Source organism: Molothrus aeneus, chromosome 5 (genome assembly GCF_037042795.1).
Source record: "Molothrus aeneus isolate 106 chromosome 5, BPBGC_Maene_1.0, whole genome shotgun sequence".
NCBI classification, from domain to species: domain Eukaryota; kingdom Metazoa; phylum Chordata; class Aves; order Passeriformes; family Icteridae; genus Molothrus; species Molothrus aeneus.
This window is the reverse complement of record NC_089650.1, coordinates 23,604,992-23,625,460: the sequence shown is the minus strand read 5'-3', so window position 1 is coordinate 23,625,460 and position 20,469 is coordinate 23,604,992. Positions and strand designations below refer to the sequence as shown.

Below are 20,469 nucleotides of genomic sequence, written 5' to 3'. Positions count from 1 at the left end.
AGAGAGTAATTTGAACAATTCATTTTTCTAAAGGGTTTTTAATTTAGTAGGTTGTGGAGTTTTTTGTTTGTTTTTTGTTTTAAACAATGCCCCAGCAAATAAGCTTCCTGCCACTCCCATCTTTCTGATAAGAAGTTGACACAAAGGTGATGAACAAAGCTTGCAGCTGTGTTCTGAGTGATGACCCATCTGTGTCCTCTCCAGGCATCCTAGATAAACACAAACACCCCAGATAAGATTGGTATTCTTGCATCAGAAGCTGTTACTTTGCTATCAGTTGTGCAGCATGGCATGCAGGAGGGAGAAGAGCCTGCCCTAAGAGGCAGAAGGCTTGGAGGGCCAGGCTAGATGGGAGTGCCCCACCTGGCCTGCTTGCTTGCCAAGACAGAGGCACTCAGATAGGGTGGAAAATGGACACTGGAGCGTCCTGTTGTGTCTCATATTCCCTCTCTTGTCTATCCTAACATAAAGCCAGTAAATATTCCTACACAGTGCACTTACCTGGCTACCTTGCTTAAGGGCAACATTGAAGAGCAGCCAGTGCTTCGGAGGGAGACAATCTTACTTATTGAATGTGGCTTTTTTTTACTTTGGAAGAAGCTCAAGGTTGCTTTCCTCTAGTCTAACCTGCTGAAAGGAATGAAAGGAGTACCTTCCTCCTGCTGTTAGCAGCTAGGTTATGAAGGTGTGAGACCAGCACCTACAACTTGTTGGACACAGATTGTATGACTTTGTTAGGACATGAGTAAGTCTGGTACACTGTCACTTTGACAGCCACATGGAGAAGCCCTTGTGTCCAAGCTCTAGTTTTTTAACTAAGTGCTTCATGAAAGTGTTAGCATACTTTAGCTGGGACTTAAAGAAACATACACATTCTCATGAAAGCACTAATGAACTTTTTGTAGGAGCAAACATGAATGCTCTGTGAATAGAAGCAAGCCTCCTTTGAAGGTGGCACCACTTGTGCTTTGATAAGACTGTACTGAAAAGTACCTTGATTAAACTCTTCACTCTGAACACTCTACTTCAAACAAATTCATACTGGCAATTAATTTGATAGCTGTATGCTAGAAATCATAAACAGAAATGAGTGACAGGTCCCAAGTTTCCTTAGCACATGATTCTGTGTCGGATACTGTTAAAAATATGTGACAGAACTTTCTACAGTCCAGTAAAATTTTTCTAATTTTGGAACTTAACTGAAAACCAGTAGTCTATAGTTCACCAAACCTATTCTGTGGGCCCTTAGATGTAAAATAACAAGCTTCTGTCAAGAGAAGATGAACAGGTAAGTAGATTCTCTGTTAGGGTATGTGAATAAAACATGGCTCTCAAGTGCTCTTCCTTTCCTTTTCAGAACTAGATCAATTTAGCTTCTTCTTTAGTCCCATGAACTGAAGGGAACCACAGGGCAGCTATAAACTGCTGCTCAGAACACTTCCTTACTGTTTAATACCTGGTTCTACCCCCCTTGACCTGCCTCTTCCCAATGAACACACTATGAAATGAAAGGCTCATCAGTTTTTATACAATTATTTATTACATTTAAATTACCACAAGAAAATTCTAAATCAAGTCACAAAGTGCAAGTTTGTTTTTTAACAACACAGTTTTTCCCCAAAGCAATTCCCAGCCCATCCAGCCTACAAATTACCATGTTATCACCCCTCCCTGTTACCAGGTTTAGTATTTTGAGTAAGACACAGTAAACAGACTGAAGGCACAGAGATTAGGAAAAAAAACCAACTAAAACCTCTTTCTTCTACTACACAACACCAGAAGCACTTAGTCAGGAAAAGCTTTCCTGTTTACAAGTCTCAATAACCTGCTTCTGTATATTCTCCCTCTTCTGGGAGAGTGACTAAAATCCCACACAGGGCTAGAAAAAGAATACATGGCCCTGTAGCATAGGAATTAGGGCATTGAAAGGGGAAACTTGGATGTGTTTCCTCCTCTAGAAATTATTTATTTCACACTGGTGAGTCACACGTAAATAACAAGTGCATAAACATGGATTCATGGACAGAGATTTCAACTACATTCCCTGATTTCTAATAGGGCCAGGTAACTTAAATAAGGCTACTTCAAATATGCAAGTTAACTAAGTGCACAGGTAATAAGTTGTGTTGTTTATATCTTACAGTGCAACTATTTTAATTAAAAAAAAAAAAAAAACAAACAGCACTTGTTCTAAGAAAGCTTTGGTATCCTGCTCACTTGACTGTATTTGAGCCTACAGGAGGATGGAGACACCTAAAGCAGCACACTCACAACAGAAAAAAAAATAAATCATTAAATCATGCTTATAGTGGAACTAGTCCAGCACTGGGGCCAAGAAAATGATAAAGTAGAGGATCTGTCACACAGGGAAGAGGCTGAGAGTGCTGTGATTGTTTAGCCCTGAGAATGCTCATGGGAGGGAGTGAAGAAGACTGAGCCAGACACTTCAGCAGTGCCAGTAAAAGGACAGGAGGCAGTGCAAGAAATTCTGCCTAAGCATAAGGCAGTTTATTTTGGTTGGGTATTTTCTTTCTTTTTTGTGTGGAGGTAGGATTTGTTTGCTTGTTTTTAAATACTGTGAGACTGGTGAAAGTCTGGACCAGACTCACCCAAGAGGCTGTGGCATATCTGTTTTTGTAGATACTCTAAACTTAACTGGAAAAGTCCTTGAGCAGCCTGCACTAATCAACTCCACTTTCAATCTGGCTGGTGAGAGTAGACCAGAGGTCCCTTCCAATACCAAGTCTTTGAGCCTTTGTCCAATACATGACTAAATGTCTGTTGCAAGGATCAAAGAAATAATGTAACCTCTCACACTATATCACATATTTATTTATTATTAAAAAAAGGCTGAGAGAGCATGAAAAAGAGAAGGCTTTGGGGTGACCTAATTGTTGCCTTCCTGTACCTTAAGGGAGCCTACAAAGAGACCTGGAGAGGATTTCTTCAAAATGTAACTTTTTCCTTGAATTAGCAGAGGCTCAGTCTGCCAGAGTGGGGAGGCAGTAACAACAGGTTGTAATTACTGACTGCAAGCACTCACAGCTCACTTGCCTAATAAATCCTTCCTGCTGCAGATTCAAAACCCACTGACCTGCTTCCAACATTTTTTACACACTTCATGCACTTTTACAATACCCAGAGGAGTCATAACCTATGTTTAAGATGAGATTAAGTTATTATTAATTAAAGATAGAAAAGATTAAAACCCCCTACTGATTATCAATCCAAGCATGGCTCAGAACATAGATGTGGCTCAGACAGAAAGCCATGGGGCTGTGGGACAGATTGAAAAAAGTGCCAAACCCTGAACTCAGGGCAGCCCAAGCAGTGAGCTGTTACTACTTACTTACAAATAATTAAGTATATTTTGCTTAAAAGATAAATTAGATTTAATGCTTTATAGCAGCATAGTAATTTTGATAGTTGTAGCTTCCTGAAACTGAAGATAAAAACATTTTTATGAGCAATTTTCATGTGCCTCCCTCCTTCACTCTTTTAAAAAAATATTAAAAAAGGCTGTATTGAAGTCTAACCATTTGGAGTACAAAATTCACATGTAGTTTTACAACCACTACAGTAGACAAAAGAATGGTATTTTCGAAATTCTTTGATTAACTTCTTCTTTTGCTTCAAAGGAACAGTAGGGTCATTGTCTATGTCTTGAACCAGTGCTAGAAGATACTGATTGGTTTGTTGCTTTTGATCTTCATATTCTTTAGTCGTAATGCGTTGACAGAAGGTGAAGCCTTTGTGAGAAATCAGAGGCTCAGATTAAGTTTCGTGCATCATGTAAAAGCCTTGTTACAAAATATGATAAGAAACATAGGTGTATTGATATTTTAGTTCAGATGTGATTACATCTACAAGTAATGTGAAACATACAGCTCTCCACTGAGAATGGATAGAAATCTAAACACGAATTACAAAAATAAAGTTGAAAAGCAGCGTTACAAGTACAGTATCATAGAAGATTCTGTATTGCAAAACAGGCCTGCAAGAAAAAGAGCAAATACAGTTCTCACACAGAGACAAGAAGAACATTACACAATAAGAATGGCACCTTGCATTTGTCAGGATCCAAAGGTTCTCTGTGACTAAATCAGATCTGTAAGCAAGGCTCAGTACCTAATGCAAGTGAATACATACTTTGGAGAAATAGTTACCTCTAAACCAGACTACAAAAATCAGGAACAGAATTTAGGAGCTTCTACATGAGTAGACATCTGAGCATGGTTTGGGCACCAGAAACAGAGGTGATGCAAGAGGGATACTTAACTCAGCACACCTTAGCTATTGAAAGGTTGTGAATCTGCAGTAAAGTGCTGCCCTGCAAGGACTCAAGCCCCCTCACTGGGCAGGTGAGTTCTGGCCCGAGCAAAGACAGGCATTCAGCTACTCCACAGACACTTTTTATTCCTATACATATTAGAGAGCAATTTGTTTGAACAATTGTCAGTTGCCTAAAGGGGAAAGACTTCTTATTAATCCTTTACAAACACCATCATCTTTAGGCTTCACATAGAGAGTAGTATTAACCTGACCTGTCAGAGTTTTCATGTGGACCTGTCCTTCCCTTCTTATAAAGTAAGTTTGTCAAATATCAATATTTTTATGGTTTAGTAGAATCAGATGAAGAAAAAAGACAGCTCTTTTAAAAGGGAAGGCTTAACAACTGACAAAGAGATTAACTCTTAAAACTTCAGTATGGATCTTAAGTTCTGTGGTTTCAAGTGTCTTACTAGATTAAAACAAATTCCAGAGTTCTCTTGCTGGTTTTAGTATTTTTTATTTCCAGCAGACCTAAGGATTACTTTCCTGCAATTGACAGACCCCTTTTCTTGTGTGGGTCTCCCAGAGTTCCCTCCTGCTCCCACCTGAACTTAAGAAGTTCACCAGCTAAGAATGCTCAATAGCTCCTAGGAAAGATTTTGGAAAAAGGGAAAATGACACCAGCATATGAGGCACACAGGAAAACAGAAATATGCCATGCCAGAGAGCTTACAATCAGATCAAACTATTTCAACAAGTCGATGGAACCTATATGCATTTATAGACTGGAACCCCAAAACTTAGTAAGAAAAATGGAATATGGGGTTTGTGCTTCTGTTGTCTCTTCAGGGTGTCAATGGAGATCACACAGACTCTGAAAATATTACAGACAGGCAGCTCTTCCCACTGCTGCTCATTTCTGTATTCTTTGGCTTCATAATATGTGATTCTCAGAACACTGAACCAGAAGGAATTTGGCCTCATTCCAGAATCCAACACAGATGGTAAAAGATTCTGTACCAAACTACTTCTCCAGCAGCTGCTGTATTAAATGTAATATTACACAGCAAAATAACTTAGTGCAGTTTGTTTCCCAATGGTTTCTCTTCAGTGTTTAAGCACACAATGCACTGGCAATACAGGAGTCAAAGAAGATGAAGAGTCAGAGAGAAATTCAATTATTTAAGCCAACCCTATTAATCAGTATTGGCAGCAAGGCCAGACAGAATGTTAGCTCAAAAGAAATAAGCTGAAAAGCATTAACTCCACATACATAAAGGTATTGTAGCCTAAAAGGAAGGCATTTGACACCTGGTGCCTAAGATCTTAATAAACTTTAGGCTTACCCAGAAAAAGGAGAGAGTTCTTCTAAACACTAAACAATCAAAGTCTGTACTCAAGTCATCTATAAGAACCTGGAACTACTGAGTTCTGTGACAATTTATAGGTGTCTTGTGGCAAAAATAAAAGACTACTGCTCCTAAATACAAAGTCTCATCAAATTCCCAAACCAAATTAGAAGCAAATCACTTCAGGAAGCACATTTTGCACTACTATTTCCAGAAAGAAATTATTTGGTAAAAAAAAAAAAAAATTAAAAAATCGTAGCATATCCATAGTAGATATTAATAGAATCCTTGCTCTCCAATATTCAGACCAGTTTTGCAGATAGCATATAATTTAATATTTAGTGCATTAGCCACTAATGCCCCTATGCTTCACTTCCAACAAAGAAAAAGAACTCTACACACAATTATAGGCAACTGATGATAAATTAGTTCTTATACAATAATTTAAATAAAAAATTTATCCCATCATCTACCTGAATTGATATCTGGATCTTGCTCTTCTAGCAAACTCTGAAGTCTCCTACTCATTAGTTCCAGAAGAGTTAAAGGAGCCTGAAAATACAATCCAACAAAGAAAATATTACAAAAGCAATACTTCTATATTTTTATAATGTAAAGCTTTCAGATAACCAATTTAAAAACACATAGATAAATGCAGAAGAATTTATGCCCACATTTTTTTTGTACACATTCAAAGTCTCTCACAGAATTGCACTAAAATACATAGTTTTACTAAGATACATGTGTTTATTTCTGGTATTTCTGGCCAAAGAAATAGGAAGCAAAAATTCTAGATGCTGCTTTCCATGGCAAAAACTGCAGTTTAAAACAAGCTGATTTCAGCTTTCACACAAGGCTCTCAATTGCAGCTGTCAGAGTGAACCACCATCCTGCTGTCACTGCTGCACAGTTCTGGCCCTAACTCCAGTGGGGAATCAAAGGCCCAACCCTCATGTCAGAACCCTTAACACAAATTAAAAAAGGGGAGTTGGCTGTGTCTTAACAAATATAAAACCCTCACTAACCACTTAATGCTTTCAAAATAAAATGGAGCTAATTAAAAAAAAAAAAGTTCTCCCATGTCTCAACCTGAAGTCAGAAGTGGAAATCAATGTGTTGTATAAAAATAAAAACCACTATTTTACTGAAACCAAATTTCTGTGAAGCTTATTTTTATAGAGTATGGTAAAGTTTCATCTTTTCAATGTGACAATATGATGAAACATAAATTAAGGAGATTATATGTGCATATTTACACAACTCATCAAATTTAATAGAAAGGCTACTAGTATTTTGTGGTTCTGTTTGTTTTCTTCAATTTAGAAGTTAACATTCCAAAATGCTGAAAGATCTTTTAGATTTGTCAAAGCTATACACATACACTGGGGTACAAGAGCATGCCATTTTTCTACCACTCATAGTATGCCAGTGAACTTCTAAAGGAGAAATACATTAAGATACTTAAATATTTAGTAGGCATTCATTACCAACAAGGTGCCAAAATGACTCTATAAAAATTATTAATATTTTAAATATTTTCCTAACAGAAATCATTCAAATACAAAGAGAGGATATAACTTATAAAGGATTGAAAAGCTCTCAAAAATCTGTCCTGTATAGTCTGGAATAGCTTCTCACCCTGTTTGGCTGTACTATTAAACTGTAACAAATGGAACATTAAACACAGCTCCTCAGACTTGTCGTGCTCAAAAAAAGGCAATTCATGGCTTTTAACATTTAACATGACAAAGCCAATGATGTAAAGGAGAACGATACCTTGAAGAGCTCGGAGTGATTGTCCATCAGAAACTGAGTCAGCAGTTCTGCCTGTGGCTTTGACAGTGTCCTGTTTTGTAAGATGAACTTTGTACAAGTCTTGATGATCACAAATCTGTTCTCAAACTAGAAAAATAGTACCCGGATTTGGCATTAGACCGACTTGCAGAGTGCTAGCAAAGACTAAGTGCAACGGGATGCTATCAGTGGGAAACAGATAACATGGAAAGGCAGTAAACAGAATACTTCTAACTAGACAAAAATTTAACTTTACTATGACAAACTGCTATTTTTCACATTAAGCAGAACAGATACTTACTTGTTTTTGCAATCTGTAGCCCTCAGATTCCGATGCAATGGCTAGGAATGTAAGGAGCCTGTGAAGTTCTTCCCTGATATTTGGTGCTAATAATTTTAAATAAAGTTGTAATGCCTCTAGAGCTTGATCTGTTTTTCCTTTTTCTGTCATGGAGTAAAACAGCATATCCAATGTTACTACTCATTTTCAGAGCCATGAATACTTATTTAAATCCCAATAATAATCCCAGTTTTGGGGGTGTTTCCTTCCAGACAAAATTTCATGTTGTTCCAGTTATCAAAGGATTCGTTCCTCAATCCACAAGTTTTAATTTTTCCTCCCCCACCAGGGGCAGAGTGGCAGCAGGCAGTGAGTGAGCAGCTTTGTAGTACTTAGTTGGCAGCTGGGGTTAAGGCACAACAACCCAACAGGACTGAAGCAGCAGCACTAAAGCCTATTTAGGTAGGATAAATCCTAAACTTGTACTTAAATGAAACCCTTCTGGTTTACTTCTGTGCATATGATGGGAGGGCTCTCAATAGTCCCTTTTATAATTTTAAATAATTTCTATTACTGAAAAGGACCCTATGTTCATAACTTTAAAAACCTTATTCTGGTTAACAGGAAAAACTGTATAGCAATGATTTTAGTTTTATGTTATTACTTAGTAGTAGCAATAAGGCAAATTCTGACCTGGGGTAAGTAACTTTCACAATGGGAGTAGTTACATATTGAGTTACCCACAGAGGATGGTGAATCTCTATCCTTCCAGATTTTCAAAATTCAGTTGGACCAGGCCCTAAGCAAATTGATCTAACTTTGAAATTTGTCCTTGTCTTGAGTAGAGGTTCATAATAGTGATCTTGAGCATTTCCTTCAAACCTAAAAAGTGCATCTGCAATGGCACTGCAAATGGTGTCATGATTCAGTCAATTGATACTTAGTGACTTCCTCTACACAGCTTCCATCTTTATTTTTTGTTCCAGGTTGCTCTTACCTATAAGTTCTATAATTCCTGAATGAATATCAAAATCCTGAGTGGCAAGAAGAGAGTCCTTCTTTTGGTTGTAATACTTCATAATAACATCAAAAAGAATCTTCTTGTATGTATTCAGACTGCTGGGGTTGTCAGTGCTTTGAGGTAACTGCTGACTAACCATCACTAGGAATTGGTCAGGAAAATACTCCAAGCACTCAATTGCAGCATAGAGCCATCTGTCAAGCCTGCAGAAGAAAAAGGTTGTTTTAGTGCTTGCTTTAAAATGCTCTACCTATTTTTATTTTCACAGATTCATAGAATATTTTGAGTCAGAAAGGGACACACAAGGATCATTGCATCCAACTCTTAAGGAAATGGGATTGAATCTGTAACCTTGGTATAATTAGCACCATGCTCTAAACAACTGAGCTATCTCAGGGTCCATTTAATCCTCTAAAAGAAAACTAGATAGAAATAACCATGCAGGTATAGTCACATATATGAACCACAATGCTGAACTGGTTTATTAAGCAGTTTGTGTAACTTATTTCACTACAGCAGTTCAAGAACCTGCTCAAAATGGGCAACTTCCATGTTTTTCTAATGCTAAAGGCAATACACCTGAGACAAACCCAGATCAAAACAAGCTGCAATCATGCCAGGCTGTCACTGACCCCAGGAATTCAGCAGTATTTAAAAACCATTACTCCAAGACACACATTGAAAACCCACCAGGGCTAACCAGGGTGAAAAAACCTGATCTTAACAGAAGAGAAAAAGACAGTTAGTTTGAAAAAAGAGGAAAATAAAAGTTGGTTAAATCCCAGAGGGCTACAGAAGCAGTTTATTATATAACCTACTATAAAGGTATGAGTTTTCACAAGCATCTTTTGTCTGTATATCTTAACTAAGGAAAGAAAACATAACCTAATTATGCACCTAAAATTCGGGTGCACAGTTTATTGTTGAAAGAAGCCAGAAAATCAGAGGAAAAAGTCCCAACCATTTTGTACAGAAGGAATATAAAATCATGGAAATGTGTGGGGCAGAAGAACAATAGCTTTTACCTGATTCTGGACCTAAAATAATTTGATCTGAACCAATGACAAGTTGCAAATATAATTTAAGATCCACAGAATCTTATTTTTATCATGGAGAACAGAAACAAAGATTGTTAAATTACAGATAAAAACTGAATTAATTTGACAAAAATAGTAATTCCTAAGACATTCACATGAGCCTTGACATATTCATTAAAAGTATATGCAAGATAGAGATCAGCCTCAGTACACTAAACAGGAACACTACAAAAGTAAGAGAAGACTTAAGGAAAAGAACATTGACAACATGCAGCCACATTTATATTCTCATTATATAAGCATTCTTCAGTGCTACAGCTTAGTTTCTTCTTTTCTCTTGCTAACAATAGATGCACTATTGACTTTCTATCTTCACACCACAGCCACCAGGAACTGCTACAAAGACTCAGAATAAAGTTTTCAAGTTCTGGTATCTGTTACAGAGGCCTAAGAGTAAAGAATCTGATCTAGAAACTAGGCATGTTTACAACATTCAAGGTTAAGTTCTAATGTTTACTTAAAATGCTCAAATGTCCAACTCTAAATATATACTTTTTGTGAAATCACTTAGCACTTCTGAAGTCAATCACACTTATGTCACCTCTGTCTACAAGTACACAAACATAATGATGTCTGTTTGTTCACTTAACACAAATATTTGATCAAGAATAAAATAAAGCCTTTACTAATAAATTCATTTAACAGATATAAAACTTACTCAGGCAAGTTTAAGCTACATGCAACCTCTCTGTCCAGGAAAGTATTTGAGATAATCATGTCTTCTTCTTTGCCAAAACTCTCTGACTTTGTCTTCACTGAAGACACCAAGATATCTTCTAGAAGGGGAACATCAATTAACTGCAGCAGTCGTAGCAGAGCTTGCTGTTTCCAGACATCTTCTATTACTGATACCATAAACAAACAAAAAACCTTCAGAAACAAGATCTTACATAAACAACTAACCTTTGTTTTTACTCACCAAAGAATCTTTTAAGTGTTCAAAGAAAACTCAGTAACAGCATAATGTGAAGTTGCTGTGCTGGGTAAGAAGGGATCAAAATAGGAATGCTAAAAAAAATATAAATGTCTCCCCCATCTAGGATTCAGAATAAACTAATTAGTAGAAGAAAAAAAAGACAAGTGAAAAGCAAAGGAATCACATAATAAAGATAGTCTTAATCTTAAAACCTACTGCCTTCTGAAGTAGTATTTTCATAAATAGCACATTATGCAAAAACGTAACCCTGTTGTGTTTCCTGCTGTTTACAAGCATTAACCCCTTTAAGGCTCATTTAGATATTTTGTTATTAGCGACAGGTTAACTATAGGTCTCTGTGGAGCATTGTTGTACAGAAATGGGGCACTCACTACAAGATACAGTGTTGCAGTGTGATTTCAAATAATACAGTGAAGAACAATCAAGTTTTAAAAAGAAAAAATTCAATCCTCACCTCCTTTTGAAAGCAGGCGAGTTGGTTCATTAACCATGATCTTTGGAGGTAAAGATGCATGAACATGTATTGATTGAAGAAGCTCCTCAATCCTTTTTTTATCAGCTGCTTCCAATGCTAATGGGTTTGAAAGTGTTGTGCCACACTTTTTGCTTAGGGAGGGGAAAAACAAAAGATGTATAACAAATACTATTAGAACACATTTGGCTTTCTGTTACTTACTAAATTGCTCTTAAATCAGAACTTTATGGCTTCATTATATCTGGAGTCTATCCTGCTACTAGAATTCCTACCATCCACATCTGCTTTGCGGCAAGGGCAAGGATATTGATTCCAAATACTGTTAGCTAGTTCCACTTTGTTTACTGGCTTTCAGTAACTAGCTCATTCATGCTAAGTTTCAGATTTCAGCACAATTGATACCAAAACCAAATTATTCCAAGGCTTATGCTATTGTGCCAGACTATTCCAAATAACAAAGAGCAGATCAAAATACTTTACTCAAAAATACCTGGAAACATCTACAATTTAGACATAATGTTTCTCAAAACTGGCACATACTTTTCAGAAGTCTCCAACACCTGGTTTAGTCGGACATAACTTCATTTAAAGGTAACCCTCCTTAACTTTTTTTAAAAAAGAGAAAAATGGGAATAGTCCAGAATAACTCACTTGGAACACAGTTTTGTTTTCTGTTTGTAGATTTGCTCAGGAGAGAAGCTTTCATTGTCCTTACTCTTTCCTGGAAGAAGAGGATCAAGACTGCTGTTTACGAATCTATAGAGACTAGTGTCCGTGTCTTCAAACTCTGTTTCCTTCCCATTCTTGAATAAGTAAAGCTTGGCTCCAACTGGCTCAAACACTTTGTGATCCATCAATGCTTGGCATACACGGACCCCCTTCAGCCGAGAAATGTCATTGCAGCTTAGGTACATGCTTTGCATAAGATGGCTCAGTACCACATCAACAGCATTGGAGCCGGTGAAGCAGTTTCTGTATGTTTTCAGGTGTTGTCTACGTCTTCTGATTTCCACTTGATTGTAAAGGGCATGTATAATACTATTCCACAGCTGAGTTGCTTGAAAAGGACCATCGCAGTCTGCAAAATGTTTATGTGAAAGTTGTACAAATTTAAAACCTTTAATACTTAAAAAAATACACTGTGATTTTAGTTTTATATCTTTTTTTAAATATTCAGAAATCAGCTGAATTTTACAAACACAAAGATAATATTTCATGACTCAGTCCTTCTTGTAAGCTGACTCACGCCCACTATGGTAGAGTCAAGAGAAGAGAACAAAAATCCACTAAAAACAGGGGACGAAGGGGTTTTTTTGTCATTGTTATGACCACACGTATGTATGTGCTGTGTACATACACATTAAATCATTAGAGAATCACAAAACAGCCGAGGCTTGCAGGAACCTCTGGGGTCTATCTGGTTTAACCTCCTTGCTCAAGCAAGGCCACCCAGAACCAAGTTTTGAATATTTCCAGAAGCCGAGATGTCCACACAAGATATCACAACCTCTCTGGGTACCACTGAAGAGAGTCAGTGTAAAAAATGCTAATCACTTGTTTTTAAAATTTTAAAAGTTTAATAGTAATAAAATGGTTATAAAAATAGTAATACAATTACAGTAATAATAATTTGGACAATTTGAATTTGGACAATATGAGACAATAGAGACAAAGAGTTACGGATGTCCGGGTACCTTTTTCTGGGCAGCACGAGCCTGAAAAAGGATACCCATTAACAAAGGATTAACCCTTAAAAGCAATAGCCTGTTGCATATTCATGTACTTCATACATGATGCATAAATTCCATTCAAATACAAGATTCTGTCTGGTCATCTTCAGCTTCTTCCTCTGAATCCTAACAGCGCCTTCGAGGCGGGAAGAAGTTTGTTTCTTCTGATAAGAGGGCAATAAATTCTTTTTCTCTGAAAGATTTAGGTGTCCTGTGGCTGCTATTTCGCTGCAAGTCCTTTCTTTAAAAAAAGTATCCTACATAGCATAGTTTCTACTTTAACACTTTTTATAACCTAAAACTATATTTAACACGCTACTTAAAGAGAATTAATACAGCATTACTTTCTAACACAACACATATAATATTCATTTTAATATTTGCGAAAGCCAATCATAAAATACATGCATTTTTCACAGTCTGCCTCCATCCTCTTTGCACTCTTGCAAAGACACCCCCAATCCTTCTCTTCTCCCGGCGGAGCAGCCCCAGCTCTCTCAGCCCCTCTGGGGGAGATGCTCCCAAGCCCCCAGTTGATCCTCACACATGGCACCCAGCTCAGCAGACGACAAACAAGTGTTTGAAGAGCATTAACCGCGCCTGGCACCCAGCCCAGCTCTCCCAGCGGCGTCCCCCGTAAGCTCAGCTCCAGGGGTACGGCCGGAGGAAGCTCCTCTCCCCCCCGTCCAGCTGCCGAGCCTCCCTAGCCCCGTTCTGCCCGCCGCCCCCTCCCGCGGCACCGGCAGCCGGGGGTGCAGCACAAACAACGGGGAAACGCCGGCCCCTCGCAGCCCGCTCCGCTCCCCGGCCCCTCCGACGCTGCGGGGGAGAGATGGGGATGACGCTCGTCGCCCACCTCGGCGCCGCCCGCTCCCCCGGTGCGGCTGCAACTCGCTCTGGCTACGGATCCTCCTGAAGCGCGGAGTCAAATACCCCGCCATGGCCGCGGCCGGGCGCCTGGCGGAAGCCGGCAGAGCGCATCACTTCCCGCCCGCCGCCCCCGGCCGCGCCCAGCGCCGCCCCTGCGGGTCGGAAGTGAGCCGAGCTCTGGCCGCCCCCGCCCCGGCGCCGAGGCTGCTGCCGTCACTATGGAGTAGTCGCGGCAGGACGGGGTTCGAGCGAGAGACGGAGCCGGCGTGACAGGCGGCCCGCCGGGACCACAGGGTGACGGGCAGCCGGGCGCTGCGCCGGCAGCTTCCCGCGGGCTCAGGTGAGAGGCCGCGGCCCGGGTCGGCAGCGGCTGCCCGTGGCCTGGTGGCGCTGCGCGGGGCGGGCAGGGCCGGCCGGCTCCGCGGGGCCGGTGGTCTCGGGTCCTGGGTGCCCGGCGCTGAGGGCTGGAGGGGAAGGGCCGCCCCGGAGGCTCGATCGCCGCGCGGGGAGCGCTGAGCTGCCCGAGCCGGCGGATCCCGGGTCACCTGCCGCCTGTGGCCGCGGCCGCCTGTGCTCGCCCCCGGCGCGCTGCTGCCGGCTGCCCCGCGGAGCAGGGAGCGCAGGCACCGGCCCTGCGGCGCGGAGCGGTGCGAGTCCGCTCTCGCTGGAAATAACAGTAAATACTTCATCCCGGAGCACTGGCCCGTAGGAGGCTGACCGGGGTTTGTGCAGTGCACAGGCTGGGTTTCACCTGTCACCAGGCGACAGACAGAACCTTGTTCATGGATCTCGTTCCGTGAGGTTTTGGTAGAGATTCAGCTGAAGCTCAGTACCGAAATGGTACATGAAAGTTAAGAAATTGATGTGCGGCGAGGGCAGCCTTGTCCAGTGCTTCATGACATTTGATCCTCTCGATGTTTTGTAACAAATGCAAAAGCTTGGTTTTGCTTTAAAAATGCTGGGGTTTTGTCCTTTTATTTGCTGTGACTCAGTTGTTCCAGCACTTATTTCTGTGGCTTGATCCTGGCTCGGGGCAGGTGGGTAGGATGCGGTTGGGCAGCACGAAGTAGCTGTGCAGCAGCCTGCTGGTCTGGGCTCCCCAAGGGGGATCCCAGCTTGTTATAGTTCAGAGTAGTGGTAGTGTGTGTTGTACTGCTGTGCGGTGTGCACTCACAGCCATACATCAGATGAAGCTGTGAATTAGTTTGAGGTTAAGTTTGAGGTTAAACTGCTGGGTTTGCATTATGCAGGTTGTTTTTTTTTTATGTGTGAGAATTGAAAAATGGTGGGCAGTCTTTGTTTTGGATTTCAGCAGCCAGTATTTCAGCATTTTGAATGTTCTGCCTCCTTTCTGAGTGCAGTGTTGGTTGTTGCTTACTACCTTGCTAAATGATTGTTCTCATCATGCTGCCTTATGATTGCTGATGTACATCAGTATAAAAACCATTACTGATTGTGAGGGGCATTCATGAAAAAACATATTGAACATTCAGAATTTTTTAGGATTAGTTCCAGATTTTGCAGAGTCAGAATCAGTAGCACTGATATTACTCATGAAATTCAAACAGGAAGAGTTCTTAAACATTTATTGCATGTCCTGTGTGGCTTGTACAGACACTGTTATGCTTCCGATTTTGCATTTGTCTCATTTATTACCTTTTAACTTGAAATGCAAATTTCATTGTGGGTGACTGACTTTAATGCCACTTGGTTATTATTTTTTTTGGAAATACTAGACCAGTCTTAACTGAACAAACAAGTTTTCCTACAGCAGAAAACCAGACTTGTGTATTTCAGATGTGGTTAACTTGTCATGATTTGTGGTATTAGAGATCCTATCCAAAACAGATATTTTTGGTGGGGCATGGATTTTCTAGATACCTTGTTCCTGTTGACATATATAGATTTTTTTACTGAAGTTGGTGATAGCAATTTTTTTTATAAAGCAAAATATATTATTTTAACTTATATTCAGATGTTGATAAGAGGATTTCTACAAATTTACGGTTAGGTAGATGTAAGCTTTAAACCCCATCTGCTTATTGAGAAACAAGTTGCTTGGTACTGCTTGCTCAGAAGCTAAATTAAACAATAGTTTACCTGCTGTCAGGCTGGAGGGGAACAGGTTGGACAGGGTCTGCCAGGCTTGAATTTTAAATTCTGGCACTTCAGATACTAAAGTGCTGTTGACATTCTCACCTAGTGGCTTTTTTAGGCTACTCACTGCAGTTTGTCTGTCACCCACAGCAGAGGACACTTCTGATTTAATGAATACTACACCATTTTCCCACCATCTCTGTAGAGAAAGTTTCCTTTCAGATTTATACAAAGGAATTTGAACATGCATCCACATGTGTTTTCTTAATAATATTTCTGCAGTTAATTTTGCAAAGTGTTTGAGAGTCCTAACAAGATGGTGTTGCATTGGTACTAGAGAAGATTTGATGGCTGGGAGTGAACAAAACAATGGAAAAAGCATGAGATCTACACCCAAGTAAATTAGATTTGGGATTATCTTAAACTCATTAGGATTGATTTTATAGTCTTTTAGCATATAGAGTTTGCCCACAGAATAGCTGCTGAATAAAATTGCTGAGAGCTGGAAATGCCTACAGATCCTTTTTAGAATAATCCATGATCCTTGTTTGTGCCTATTTATTAGGTTAATGAAAAGTTTCTTCATACAGGGATATTAGCCAGTGTCTTACTAGAAGTTTGGTGTAGGGCTGCACAGTTAGGACTTGCATGTGTTTTTCTATATAATGAATCAGAAAGTAAAATTAATTTCTTGTGATAATGAGATTTAAAATACTGAAATAAAATTACTTAATAAAGGAATTCTGTGTTTCCATAATTTATTTCAAGGTTTGTTCTCAACAAAACACTAACTATATAGCAAACAAGTTTGTACTTATTCTTATTCTTGTCTTGTTGATTTCAGACACAGTTTCTCATATCTGAAGACTCAAGGTAGAGCAGCACAGCTGTTCTACGTGCAGTGCTGCGCTAAGATTTGCTTGGGGCTTGGCTAATACTGTTACACACAATTGCACTGGAGGGAATTGTCCCATAACACAGGGAACTTTTTAAACAGTTTTGTTTAGTATATTTATTACCTCTTTTACATTTATAGAACTCTATTACAGGTCTGTCTTTGCAATTGAAACCTAATCAGGTTATTTGTCCTGATTTGTAGTGGAATCAAATCTATAGTACCAGAGAGAGAAGGAGTGCATGACCAGGTAACCTCAGTGTGGTTGATTTTGGTTAAGTTTGACTGAAGGATACAGATGTTTTTACATCTTACTTGAAAGAGAGACTGAAGAAATATCCTCAAGTGTTGCTTTTGAATATACTGCATAATACTGATTCCAGGAAATAATTTCTTCTTGCATTCTCTTTTTCTTTGCTCACACAGATAAGGAAGCTGAATGTCTATATCTTTTTTTCTGCCGTTTGTTTGCTGCCTTCATTCTTTCTTGTGTACACATTATCAGAGAAACAATTGCATAAATGGCTTCAGAACTTGTATCTGGCAGACTAGGCAAGTCAGATTTATTGAGAAAATACAGAAAACTCTGAAAGTCTACACTACAGGGGAAGATGAAGTAAATTGGAAGCTGCTACAATCTTATAACTCTAAAATTTGAAAGTTGATGTGAAAAAAAGTTTCCTTGCACAGTTTTGGTAAAACATAGAAGGATGGATTTCTTGTTTCCTTCCCATGCACTTGATACTTAAGTTCATTAATTGTTGGGTAATACAAATGGTAATGTCAGCAGTCTCATGGGCAAAATACTGAATTTTGAGCTTGTGTTTTGAAAAGCACTGCATAGGAAAGAATATTTCTGTTTTTTACTTGCTGTCTGTATAATACACATCCATTATTTTGCTGGCCTGGGATCTTAAGCAATCCTTCACTTCAGACAAATGAGTAATTCTGTGAGCACTGGAATTAAAGGAGTCTGTTTTCCTTCAGATTTGTTTCTCTATTTGATGGATACTAATACACAGAGTGTGAACCTTTCCTGTCGGGGGACAGTTTACAAATCCTTTGCATTATTTGATTACAGTTTCCAATAAATGGTTGAACTGAGAAGACTGTGAAACCTTTGTTTTCTTATCTTTGTAGGATAAGCCATTGGTGCAAACTGAAACCATGGAGTCCATGCTGAACAAGCTGAAGAGCACTGTCACAAAGGTGACAGCTGATGTCACCAGTGCAGTCATGGGAAATCCTGTCACCAGGGAATTCGATGTCGGGCGACACATTGCCAGTGGAGGTAACGGGCTTGCTTGGAAGATATTCAATGGAACTAAAAAATCAACAAAGCAGGTGAGTTACCAACTAAAGCCCTGTGTTTATAAGCATTAGATGACAGATTGATAGGTAGCAGTTGGAAAGTGGCAGTTAAAGTCCAACTGGACAGACTCATGTTAAGGGTAGTGAAATGACACAAAACCTCAGCATTATTTAAGTACATTGTTCTCAGATATATAAGTATTACTTCCTTTAAGCCTTTTGTCGGAGAAAGAAGTGGTTCTACATTCATAGCATACAATTTGGAACCAAGATCAAGAATTCTTCCAAGTTAAAAGTGACCTGACAATAAGTTTACTTTACCATGGATTGGTTCCCCAGTTTGTTGCAGCTTGCAGGTTTTTTTGGTAACAATTCTGACTTTTTACAGTTTAAAATGACCACGAAGTATGTCGTCATCTGTTGTCAGCAACCGACACTGTAGTTTTTTGCTCAGCTACCATACAGAAATTGAGCACTTAGAAATGTTAAGTTATGAGATACTGTAACAGGAAGGCATGGGATAGAGGAGGAGGTTGTGAAGGAAGTTATGCTTTCCGTGTGCTGCTTTCAGATCTGTATTGTTCCTTTTTAGTTTTGTTAAAGTATTAGGGTTTAGAGCACCAATACTCAAGCATTTGACTCATTTGAAATTACTTGTATAAATGAATATGGGACTGTGACTTCAGAAGAAGGTTTGCAAAAAACAGAGTTTAAAAGTTATTATTACAAAAAATTATTTTGTTGCACTGGAGAAATGTGAAAAGTCTTTTTTCCAATTCGGGGAGGAAATAAAAGTTTCAAAGTGTAAATGAAGTGTTAATAAATTATGGTCTTTAGTTAAAAGTAATGCTAAGAAATGTGAAGTCACTTAGACAATGCAACAGCTTGCTGCAAATATACCAAAAAGAAATGGACACAAAGGAATGTCGTTGGAAAATGTTTATACAATCTGTTAGATAATAAGCAAATAAACAGTAGCAAATATATATATAATAGATAGAATAAATAATCTGCAAGGAATGTGTGATCTGATTCTGTGTGACAGAGTCTGAACAATGTTTAATCAGGTATTTTTGCCATGTTTTCATTTTTTTAGCTGGTGCAGAGCTCTGTGCTTCTTTTATTTACTGAATTTACCCAACATAGCTGTTCATTTAGGCTTTTTTTTGGTCTTACTCAGCTATACACAGTAATAACATTGGAAGCATGGTAATTTTGATATGTTTTATACGATCTATGTGCCCAGTAAACATTTGACCTGTAGCAGGTATATCCTTAAGGTCTGGGAGAGTTGTAGCAAGTTTCTTTGACTGTATAGTTGACAAAGTATATGTAACTAGTTTCCTGTCAATCACCTTTTTCAAGCCTTGAATGGGTGTTCTGACCAACAATTTTACAGAGTTTTAGTTCAGGTACTCCATGTGGTCCTGCAATATATCTGTAAACCCGGACTAACATCTGTGCCGTTGCATGCCATCATTAGTAATTAAAAATACAGCAGCAGTTGTACTGCATGGAATTTTAGATGGCTGGTCTTTTGACATGCAGTTACCATTAAGTATTAATATTACCAGTTAAGTAACACCATGTCAACATTCACTTTGCCATTGCAAAACGAATTGTGCAGCAATAGAGGCTTATGGTGTGTTGTATTGCAATATATGTTCTTTAACATTTTTTATTTCTCTCCCATGTACCTTCTGAATGTTCTTTGGGCTGGCTGTCATTTTCCAGGTGATAGCAGTCACTTTTGTGAAGTTGCACGTATTTGCTGTATTACAAGTGTGTATATCTAAGTTGAAGCTACAAGGGTTTTTTTGCAGTGTGTATTGTAATCAGACAAGTAGGATGTAAGGCCTTGTTGTTGTCACTTTACCACAACACAATAGTTTAAGTCTTATAAGTCTAATAGGCTTGATAGTTTAAGTCATTGTAGCCAGATAAAACAACTAAATTTGGAGGTTTTAATGTTACAGCAGTAGAAATCTTTGTTTTCAGGATTATTTTTGTTCCTGTTTTGAGTCAGTGGACAGTTACAAATATTCCATCTCTGGTGAGAGTAGATATCTCTAACTTTATTCTTCTTTTCCGAGTTCTGCCTGGTTCCTCCCTTGCTGCTTTTCTAGAATTTCTGAATGTTTATCTGTTATTATTTTTTTAATGGACCTTGTCTTTTCTTGCTTGCTGTGTAGGTGACTTAGTAACAACCTAACAGAATGTGAGGAAATTATTTACCTGTATGCATATGTTTGTCTGGTGCTATTTCATAGCTGATCTGCTGCTGTTTGAAAGATTTATGAGTCACTCTGGTTATATATAGGTGTATAATTTCACAGTATAG

General features: G+C 38.9%; 2 protein-coding genes across 3 annotated transcripts in view; one reads left to right on the top strand and one right to left on the bottom strand.

The window, feature by feature from the left end:
• Nucleotides 1–1,517: 1,517 nt before the first annotated feature.
• DEPDC4 (DEP domain containing 4) lies at nucleotides 1,518–13,896 on the bottom strand. The gene is made up of 9 exons (XM_066549984.1): nucleotides 13,812–13,896; nucleotides 11,877–12,303; nucleotides 11,205–11,356; nucleotides 10,472–10,658; nucleotides 8,693–8,919; nucleotides 7,717–7,859; nucleotides 7,398–7,523; nucleotides 6,095–6,173; nucleotides 1,518–3,749 (listed from the first exon to the last, which is right to left on the bottom strand). Exons 1-9 carry the CDS (start codon nucleotides 13,894–13,896, stop codon nucleotides 3,532–3,534), a joined length of 1,644 nt encoding a protein of 547 aa, XP_066406081.1. The 3' UTR covers nucleotides 1,518–3,531.
• A 122-nt stretch (nucleotides 13,897–14,018) lies between these two features.
• SCYL2 (SCY1 like pseudokinase 2) overlaps nucleotides 14,019–20,469 on the top strand; it is a 34,542-nt gene continuing 28,091 nt past the window's right edge. For both annotated transcript variants that reach the window (XM_066549822.1, XM_066549821.1), the window contains exons 1-2: nucleotides 14,019–14,165; nucleotides 17,958–18,161. In XM_066549822.1, the coding sequence (XP_066405919.1) occupies nucleotides 17,985–18,161 (177 nt within the window). In that variant the 5' untranslated portion in view covers nucleotides 14,019–14,165; nucleotides 17,958–17,984. The remainder of the gene's footprint in view (nucleotides 14,166–17,957; nucleotides 18,162–20,469) is intronic.

Excerpts from the sequence above, each read along its gene's own strand:
- DEPDC4 (XM_066549984.1), bottom strand. The coding sequence starts at position 13,896 with ATGGCGGGGTATTTGACTCCGCGCTTCAGGAGGATCCGTAGCCAGAGC. Across the intron at positions 12,304-13,811 it reads GGGGAGCGGGCGGCGCCGAG|ACTGCGATGGTCCTTTTCAA; the intron begins GTGGGCGACGAG and ends AACATTTTGCAG. Across the intron at positions 6,174-7,397 it reads ATCACTCCGAGCTCTTCAAG|GCTCCTTTAACTCTTCTGGA; the intron begins GTATCGTTCTCC and ends TTGTATTTTCAG.